The sequence below is a fragment of the Nansenia antarctica genome (assembly GCF_963989245.1).
Source record: "Nansenia antarctica genome assembly, chromosome: 2".
NCBI lineage: Eukaryota > Metazoa > Chordata > Actinopteri > Argentiniformes > Microstomatidae > Nansenia > Nansenia antarctica.
Window position 1 is genome coordinate 80,747,963 of NC_137675.1, and position 10,528 is coordinate 80,758,490.

Consider the following 10,528-nt stretch of genomic DNA (forward strand, 5'->3'; position numbering starts at 1 on the left):
ACCCTACACTACCCTACACTACCCTACACTACTCTACCCTACACTACCCCACTCTACACTACCCCACTCTACCCTACACTACCCTACCCTACTCTACACTACCCTACTCTACTCTACTGTACTCTACCCTACCCCACTCTACCCTACCCCACTCTACCCCACTCTACACTACCCTACCCTACCCTACACTACCCCACTCTACACTACCCTACCCCACTCTACACTACCCTACCCCACTCTACCCTACCCCACTCTACACTACCCTACCCTACCCTACACTACCCCACTCTACCCTACCCTACACTACCCCACTCTACCCTACCCTACCCTACCCTACACTACCCCACTCTACCCTACCCTACACTACCCCACTCTACTCTACCCTACCCCACTCTACACTACCCTACCCCACTCTACACTACCCTACCCCACTCTACCCTACCCCACTCTACACTACCCTACCCCACTCTACACTACCCTACCCCACTCTACCCTACCCCACTCTACACTACCCTACCCTACCCTACACTACCCCACTCTACACTACCCTACACTACCCCACTCTACACTACCCTACCCCACTCTACCCTACCCCACTCTACACTACCCTACCCTACACTACCCCACTCTACCCTACCCTACTCTACCCCACTCTACCCTACCCTACACTACCCCACTCTACCCTACCCTACCCTACCCTACCCTACCCCACTCTACCCTACACTACACTACCCTACCCCACTCTACACTACCCTACACTACCCCACTCTACCCTACACTACCCCACTCTACCCTACCCTACACTACCCCACTCTACCCTACACTACCCCACTCTACCCTACCCTACACTACCCCACTCTACCCTACACTACCCCACTCTACCCTACACTACCCCACTCTACCCTACACTACCCCACTCTACCCTACACTACCCCACTCTACCCTACCCTACACTACCCTACACTACACTACCCCACTCTACCCTACCCCACTCTACCCTACCCTACACTACCCCACTCTACCCTACACTACACTACCCCACTCTACCCTACCCTACCCTACACTACACTACCCCACTCTACCCTACACTACACTACCCCACTCTACCCTACCCTACCCTACCCCACTCTACCCTACACTACACTACCCTACTCTACCCTACACTACTCTACACTACACTACCCTACTCTACACTACCCTACCCTACACTACCCTACCCCACTCTACCCTACACTACTCTACACTACCCTACTCTACACTACCCTACCCTACTCTACCCTACACTACCCTACTCTACACTACCCTACCCTACTCTACCCTACCCTACTCTACCCTACACTACCCTACTCTACACTACCCTACCCTACTCTACACTACCCTACTCTACTCTACACTACACTACCCTACTCTACACTACCCTACTCTACTCTACACTACCCTACCCTACTCTACACTACCCTACTCTACTCTACACTACCCTACCCTACACTACACTACACTACCCTACTCTACCCTACACTACTCTACACTACACTACCCTACCCTACTCTACCCTACACTACTCTACCCTACACTACCCTACCCTACCCTACTCTACCCTACACTACCCTACCCTACACTACCCTACCCCACTCTACCCTACCCTACTCTACACTACCCTACCCTACTCTACACTACCCTACTCTACTCTACACTACACTACCCTACTCTACACTACCCTACTCTACTCTACACTACCCTACTCTACTCTACACTACCCTACCCTACACTACACTACCCTACTCTACCCTACCCTACTCTACACTACCCTACCCTACTCTACACTACACTACCCTACTCTACACTACCCTACCCTACTCTACACTACCCTACCCTACTCTACACTACACTACCCTACTCTACCCTACACTACTCTACCCTACACTACCCTACCCCACTCTACACTACCCTACCCCACTCTACTCTACCCTACACTACCCTACCCTACCCTACCCTACCCTACCCTACACTACCCTACCCCACTCTACCCTACCCTACACTACTCTACCCCACTCTACCCTACCATATCCTACACTACCCTACCCTACCCTACCATATCCTACACTACTCTACCCCACTCTACCCTACCATATCCTACACTACTCTACCCTACCCTACCCCACTCTACCCTACCCTACCCCACTCTACCCTACCCTACCCCACCCTACCCTACCCTACTCTACCCTACCCTACCCCACTCTACCCTACCCTACACTACCCTACACTACCCTACCCCACTCTACCCTACCCCACTCTACCCTACCCCACTCTACCCTACCCCACTCTACCCTACCCCACTCTACCCTACCCTACACTACCCTACCCCACTCTACCCTACCCTACCCTACCATACCCGATCCTACCCTAGCAGGTATGGGAGGTGTGAGTAGCAGTGGCGTGGCGGTGGGTCAGAGGGCTCAGAGAGAGGATGAGAAGGCCATCGTGGAGACGGAGGGCCGGAGGAAGAGCTCCAACAGGAGACAGTCTGCAGACACCCTGGACTGTCCCACCTGCCAGGGCACCGGGCGCATCCCTCGAGGTCCGCTTACATACCTGGAACTGGGCTGGGCTGGAATAATAATCATAATAATAATAATAATAATAATCATAATAATAATAATAACTTTTATTTGTATAGCACTTTTCCTGCAAACGTTGCAGCTCAAAGTGCTTTAATCATTATATAATCATAATTTAATTATTTAATTAAAAAGATGGGTTTTTAGTCTTGACTTGAACATATTTGCTGAGGTTGCATCCCTAATGTAAACTGGCAGTGCATTCTACAATTTGAGTGCATAAAATGAGAATGCAGCCTCACCAAATCTCTTCTTTTGTACATGTGGTACACAGAGAAAGCCAGCATCAGAAGACCTGAGAGCTCTATTGGGCTGATATGCTAGCAAAAGCTGCATATTCTGGTGCTGTGCCAGTGAGAGCTTTATAAACAAGCAGAAGGATCTTGAAATCTATTCTGAACAGTTCAGTTTCATTTCTCTATTCTATTCTATTCTTGCTGTGGTAAATCTCTGTGGTAAAAACTCCCACCATTGTAAGTCATTGAATGTCATTCAGTCACGGTCAGTCAGTCACTGTCAGTGAAGCGTTGTTTGTTTGTCCGAGTTTTCAGAGGGGGCGTGGCTTAGCGATAGGTCCATTGGTTGTTATAGATAGACATCATGACTTAATTGGTTGTTATACATAGACGTCATGACTTAATTGGTTGTTATACATAGACGTCATGACTTAATTGGTTGTTATACATAGAAGTCATGACTTAATTGATTGTTTTACATGTCATGATGTTGAGCTGAACTGAACTGAGTGATGATGTTTGGTTCCCAGGTCAGGAAAGCAAGCTGGTGGCAGTGATTCCCTGTACGGACCAGAGACTGAAACCAAGGCACACGTAAGAGAGAGGGCCACTGACAGTGGGGGGGGGGGTGTGTGTGTGTGTGGGGGGGGGGGTGGATGAAGCACCAGGAGAGGCTGGTGGAGGTAGACAGACATCGGAGGACGGGCTCATTGCACGGAATGGCAAGAGAAATGGTATGAAACCGGACTTCTACCTCCACCAGCCTCCACTGTAAAGCACCTTATACTGAATGTGAAAGCAACGGTGGGTGGTTGTAGTGTCTTCAAATGTCCCAGAGAGCTGTCACTCACCACTGTTTTCAGATGAGTGTAGTGTAATCTAATCTAATCTAATCTGATGGGCCTGTCGGGCCTTTGTGTTGGCATAAAGGTGTCCAAATTCTAGAGTGCCAAAGGCGTTCCTATTCGAGAGTGCCTTGGCACTTAGGTAGGTGACTATATTGATGAATCATAAATGATGATGCTTCATTTTGTAGCCAATCAAAGTACTGTTGCTAGGTAAACACACATCATACACGCCGGAATTCTTTGGCAGGTGGTGAGTTAAGAGGATCTATGCACCACCTGTATCTGTGTCTAACCACAGGAAGTTGTGTGTCATGTCCCTGTCCCCCCCCAACAGGAAGTTGTGTGTCACCTATATATGTCCCCCCCCCCCCCCCCCAACAGGAAGTTGTGTGTCACGTAAATATGATGTCCCCCCCCCCCTCCAAACAGGAAGTTGCGCCTCATTTATATGTCCCCCCCCCCCCCCCCCAACAGGAAGTTGTACGTGGCGGTGTCTGTGCTTCTGTGTCTGATGGTCAGCTTCCTGGTGCTCTTCTTCCTGTTCCCCCGGAGCGTCATCCTGTCCCCCGTGGCCGTCAAGTCTGTCTACGTCTACTTCACTCCAAACACCGTCCAGATGAACATCACGGTCAGTTCTCTGCACACACACACACACACACACACACACACACCACACACCAACACACACACACACTCACACCACACACCACACACACACACACACACACACGACACACTCACACACACACACACACACACCACACATACATACACACACACACACACACATTAATAATGTTGTCAATTACAGCAGTTTACTGTCCTAATAAACCTTGAGTTTCTACCTCCGCCAGCCTCCCCTGATGTGTGTGTATATACAGCATATGATCGCTGTGCCTCTGGCCTCAGTGGAGTGTGCTGTGTGTGTGGACATTCCCTAGCCCTCTGCTCTGATAGTTGTCATGGCAACTGTAGCAACTGGTGTCCCTTCTGTGTCTCTCCCCCTCTACAGAACATTCTGAACATCACCAACCAGAACTTTGCCCCAGTGAAGGCCTACAACCTGACAGCCCAGGTGCTGTTCATCGACACGGTGGTCGGCAAGAGAGAAGTCACCAACGTCACCACGGTGGTACCGCGCTCCGAGAAACTGGTTAGTACCGGACCCAGCTTCCTTCCCTTCGTCACCTACCAGTACCAGTACCTGTAGCTGTGGAGAATGTTCTGGATGATACTAACTAAAGTCTTCAGCTAATTTAAGTCTCCACCGCTGTTCATAAACGTTTTGTTAAATCAACCGCTCACGGTGCATTCACCATGCCCCTTGGAAATTCGGAGCGTCCCACTAAGATTTAAGTGTGTGATTTTGGGCTAATTCTGAGTGGCTAATCTCTTGAGATCTCAAAGGTCTGCAAGTTGCAGAGTAGGACGTTTCAACGGTCCACAAGTTAAAATAGTGAAGATACCACTGCTCATCCGTGATCAGACTTTGCTGAGGTGCTGCAACTGAAGAGTATCGATAGAGAGCAAAAAAACGGAATCCGTGCACTCAAATCTGTGAGTGACCGAGCTTTCGGTCATAGGTCATAGGTCATAGGTCCACGAGTTGCAGAGTAGGACATTTCAAAGGTCCACAAGTTGCAGAGTAGCACATTCCCAAGTTTCCTATTTCTGAGAAGCATGTGAATGCAGCATAAATCTCTTAAGCACCCAGACACAGATTGAGCCTGTTCAGGACTTTAGTTCAGGACTAGACTTAATCTAGGAAAGGCTGGTGGTTAACTAGGGGAGGCTGGTGGAGGTAGAAATAGGAAGACAAGGAAGACAGAGGCTGCTCCGCCAGCCTCCCTCTGTGTTGTCATTCCTGTGTCAAAGCTCCGTCTCCTCACACTGTCCTCCTCTCCTCTCCTCCTCTCCTCTCCTCCTCACATCTCTCCTCTCCTCTCCTCCTCTCCTCTCCTCCTCACACCTCTCCTCTCCTCCTCACACTCTGGTCCTCTCCTTACCTCTCCTCCTCACGCCTCTCCTCTCCTCTCCTTACCTCTCCTCCTCACGCCTCTCCTCTCCTCTCCTTACCTCTCCTCCTCACGCCTCTCCTCTCCTCTCCTCCTCACACTCTGGTCCTCTCCTCTCCTCCTCACACCTCTCCTTACTTCTCCTTCTCACACCTCTCCTCTCCTCTCCTCCTCACACCTCTCCTCTCCTTACCTCCTCTCCTCTCCTCCTCACGCCTCTCCTCTCCTCCTCACACCTCTCCTCTCCTTACCTCCTCTCCTCTCCTCCTCACGCCTCTCCTCTCCTCCTCACACCTCTCCTCTCCTCTCCTCCTCACACCTCTCCTCTCCTTACCTCCTCTCCTCTCCTCCTCACGCCTCTCCTCTCCTCCTCACGCCTCTCCTCTCCTCCTCACACCTCTCCTCTCCTCTCCTCCTCACACCTCTCCTCTCCTTACCTCCTCTCCTCTCCTCCTCACGCCTCTCCTCTCCTCCTCACACCTCTCCTCTCCTTACCTCCTCTCCTCTCCTCCTCACACCTCTCCTCTCCTCTCCTCCTCACAGTACACCTTTGAGATTCCCATCACGCTGACGGACCTGGGTCTGAAGTGAGTACAAACTGACACACGTTCACTACTATCTGCTGTTGAACCTCCTCCTCTCCTGTCAAGTCAATCACGCACCGCGTGATAGGCCGACAACACTGTCAGTCTGCCCGCATCAACCAATGGTTGTGTCGTTGGGTATCAGAGTGCTATATCATAGGATGTGGTTAGCTGTGGTGGTGGTGTTAGTTGGGTTGTCTCTGTGGATGTTTGGTCATGCTTAATACTATAGTAACAGGCTTAGATGCACAGTAAGACCGGGTCTTTTGAAGTTCCTAGGCTACATTAGAAGGTTCAGTTTATACTGCATGTTATGGTAAAGTAAGGTCACACACGTATGCATGCAGACACACACACACATACACACACACACACACAACACGTTTGTGTATGGTTACTGTACATTCACAGTGTATATACATTAGCACAAATATCATTTCTAACAGACAAGCTACTGTCCTTTCCTAGCCCTCTGATAGTTGTCACGGCAACTGTAGGTAAATGAGGGGAACAAGAAGCAACAATGGAAAATATTTAAGGGTTCTAGCAAAACCTGTTCACCTAACGCTAACGTAACCATGGAGAGACATGGCTACTAGCACGACATTGGCTACTAGCCTTAGGCATAAGGCATGTAAACAGCATTGTATTTGTTGTTGATGTTCCATAATATTTACATTTTTGTAATTTAGTATACACTCTTACCCAGTGACTTTTAAGCACATAAGCACATTTGCCTAAAGTGAATCAAAATCATCTGATGTGTACAAGTTAGTCTTTCTATACAAAGTGCCAGACGCAGTTACAGTGCTAGAGAAAGGGAAGGAAGCGGTTGTGATACAGTGTTGTGATATGAGAGAGAGACTTGTATTGATGTTGCCATGAGGAAATCATTCAGGTATTCTCTTCCCTCCTCTAGCAACTACTGCAAGTCTACTGGCATCAAGATCCACACTCTGTTCCTGCACCTCCAGTGAGTACAACACACACCACCATGTGACCAGTCAGTCAGCGTCAGGCCAAGGCTCACACCACTATACCAGGGGAGGCTGGTGGAGGTAGAAATCAGGGTTAGCAATTCCTCATTCTGTTCCATGCATTACAACAAGCCCGTCCTCCGATTTCTACTTGCACCTGCCTCCCCAGCTTGAGACAGTGATGATGATGATGAGAATAATAATAATAATAATAATAATAATAATAACGTAAATGTATATTTCAGGGGACCCAAGGTCGTTTTACAGAGAAACAGAAAAGAACAAAAACAGACAGGCACACAAAACAACAACAGAACTAGGGGCCGAAGGCCTTGGCAAACAGGTGGGATTTGAGGGCTGTTTTAAAGGCTGATGTCTGCTTTGTTTACTTAACTGACCTGCCCTGTTTACCTCCTAACAGATAGACGGCTATCTATTGGTTAATGGTTCAACCAACGTTGATAAGACAGACACTCACCCAGTAAGACCTATGATGTCACGGGGCCTAATTCTCAAAGCATTTGAATGAGGGTGTGCAAAATAAAGGTTTAGAGAGGGTTGTTGTGTTTTTTGTGTTCTCTGTTATCTCGTATTGATAAAACAGGTGCAAAAGTGGATCATACCCTGAGACTTGAACCTATTTATGAAAGGGGAGTTTCTTATCAGGAGAGATGAGGAAGAGATAAGAAAGTCTTTATCTCCTGTTCTCTCCTGCCATGTACATGTAATATAGAGTAGCATATTATCAATTTAAAATTCTCATTCACCCATTCACACACACATTCACACAAGCTACCATGCAAGGCGCCCACTCATTGGGAGCAATTTGGGGATCAGTGTCTTGCCCAAGGGCACCTCGACACACGGACAGGAGGAGCCGGAGATCGCACCGCCGACCTTGCAATCGTTAGACTCCGGCTCTACCTCCTGAGCCACAGCCACCCCAATTGTCACCCTACTGTCTACTATCTATCCAATGCTCTCAGGTCTAGGAGATATTGGCCATAGTCATCCCAATAAAGCATTTGAATGCATTGAATTCAAATCCAGGTGAATTTGTGGGTGTTGTGTAGATAACTGTACCCCCCACTGACTGTGTGACGTGTGGCCCCTCCCCCCAGGATGTCCATGACGGTGTACTACCTGCTCCACTTCGAGCAGCTGTCCCTGGACACGTTTGAGTACGTCGACTGTGGAGCCAACACGACCACACCGCACCTTATTAACCCTCCACAGCCCTGAGAGAGACAGGGGAGGCTTCCAGGGGAGGAGGAAGAGGAGGAAGAGGAGGGTTCCTTAAGGAAGGAGGAATTGTCCAGCTTGTTTGACTTGTACCAGTGGGTTTCCTAGAATCTATTCCCATATTGATATTTCAATTCTTACACAAGGTCGGGGGGGGGGGGGGGGTGATATTTGTTATGGGGGTGCTAGATAACCCAGGAAGAGGAACCCTGAGAGAGAGTGTGAGAAAGAGAGAGAGAGAGAGAGACTCCGAGGGGACAACCATGTGACACATTCTGAACAAGTCATGTGTTCGGACAGTCACGGTTCAGTTGTGGTCAAGAGGCCATGCGGTTAGTTGTGTTTCCCTCTCCTAAGGAATGTCAATGAGAGTCATGAACCTACTGACTGTAACAAACAGCTTTTGTGAAGCTTAAAAAGCTCAGCCAGTCCTCCCTGAAACTGTATTACTTTTTAGCCTTTGTTCATACTAATTTGTGGCTTGCCCTAAAAGTAGGGCCATTGTTGTCGACTGAGCTGTGAAAGAGAGAGAGAGAGAGAAAGAGCTAATGTGCACTAATCTGTGAATGAGTAACACAGCCATTGATTTTTACTTTTCCTCTTGAGTAATTTCTTAGTAAGCTTACTCTATTATGCCATAAGACAGATTCTGTCACCTTTGGAATGTAATCTGTGATATAATGTATATTATATTGTGTGGTTCATCTGTCCAGGCTCTGACTCTTATAACAGTGTTCTCTCTTCATAGTCTGGTGGAGGCTGGGGCACATTATGTCCGAACAGGGGAGGCAGAAATTGGAGGACATTGGAGGCTCATTGTCCATGCATTACAATGAGCCCATCCTCGGATTTCTACCTCCACCAGCCTCCACTGCGTCCTGTATCATAACAACTTCTACAAAATGTGTGAAAATCTGTACAGTACTTCATGTTATCTCATAGGATGATGTCGCATTTAATACAAAACATGACTTTGTAGCATTCAGCAATAGCTCCTCTGTCACATGAGTATTACAATAGTTGTAATAGGAGAGATACAGAGAGAGAGAGAGAGAGAGAGAGAGAGAGAGAGAGAGAGAGAGTGGGTGTGGGTGGGTGGGTGTGTGTGAGTGAGAGAGAGAGAGAGAGACAGAGATAGACAAAGAAATAGATGAGAGAGAAAACATCCTATTCACTTTGTAATGTGTCTTACGTTTGGTAGCATAACAAAGAGTGTTTGATACCACCCATGTGATGTGTGATGTCAAAGCAACAGGGTCTGAGTGACTGTCGTTGTAGGCTTGCCCCTTTTGTTAACAACCAAATCAATTGGGGTAAAGATTTAGTGAAGAAATTCACTGAAGACACTAGTGTCTTTTTGTGCCATCGGTATGAGACCGTACGTGGCTCTCAGATAGATAGGGAAACAGAGCCAGGCTGGCCTTGATTCTCCATTGCGACAATGTTGACCAAACCACAGGTATTTTGGGAATGGGGAAGCAAACTGTTTTAACAAGTGGATGTGGTGAGGTGGCCTATTCATAGCTCCACACTTCCCTGTCAAAGAGCACACTGGTTTCTCTCCCAACCTCTACCCTTTATCCAATCTCTACCCCTAATCTAGACACACAATGGTCTCGTGTGCCACAAAAATACTGTTTCAATGTTTCCTTTCCTTGCTGGAGTGATGACTGACCTGGATATGGTTGGATATGCTGAGAACAGGTTTGTTTCTGTTTGGTCATCTTTACCACCGTTCATAACGGGAGGCTGGGGGAGGTAGGAACTGGAGGACCAGAGTCCATACCAGTGTCCGTTCCATGCCTTACAGTGAGCCGGTCCTCCGATTTCTACCTCCACAAGCCTCCCCAGATTTCATAACCGTAATGAAAATAAATCCATGACGTTGTTGTATAATCGCTGATGTCCGTTTCTTTTTCTGTATGCACAGCCAGGTACTTGTTTTTTTGCTGTACTGTTTTAAGATGACTAGATGGCTAATAAACACATTGATTAATTCATCTCATCT

The 10,528-nt window shown here is 48.1% G+C and overlaps 1 protein-coding gene across 1 annotated transcript; it reads left to right on the top strand.

Annotated features, from left to right (window-relative positions):
- Nucleotides 1-2,412: 2,412 nt before the first annotated feature.
- Nucleotides 2,413-8,520, top strand: LOC308150719 (transmembrane protein 106B-like; the record flags this gene model as incomplete). Its single annotated transcript, XM_080523520.1, has 7 exons — nucleotides 2,413-2,578; nucleotides 3,385-3,448; nucleotides 4,177-4,330; nucleotides 4,715-4,855; nucleotides 6,261-6,304; nucleotides 7,221-7,274; nucleotides 8,400-8,520. 7 exons carry the CDS (start codon nucleotides 2,413-2,415, stop codon nucleotides 8,518-8,520), a joined length of 744 nt encoding a protein of 247 aa, XP_080379646.1.
- Between the last annotated feature and the right edge of the window lie 2,008 nt (nucleotides 8,521-10,528).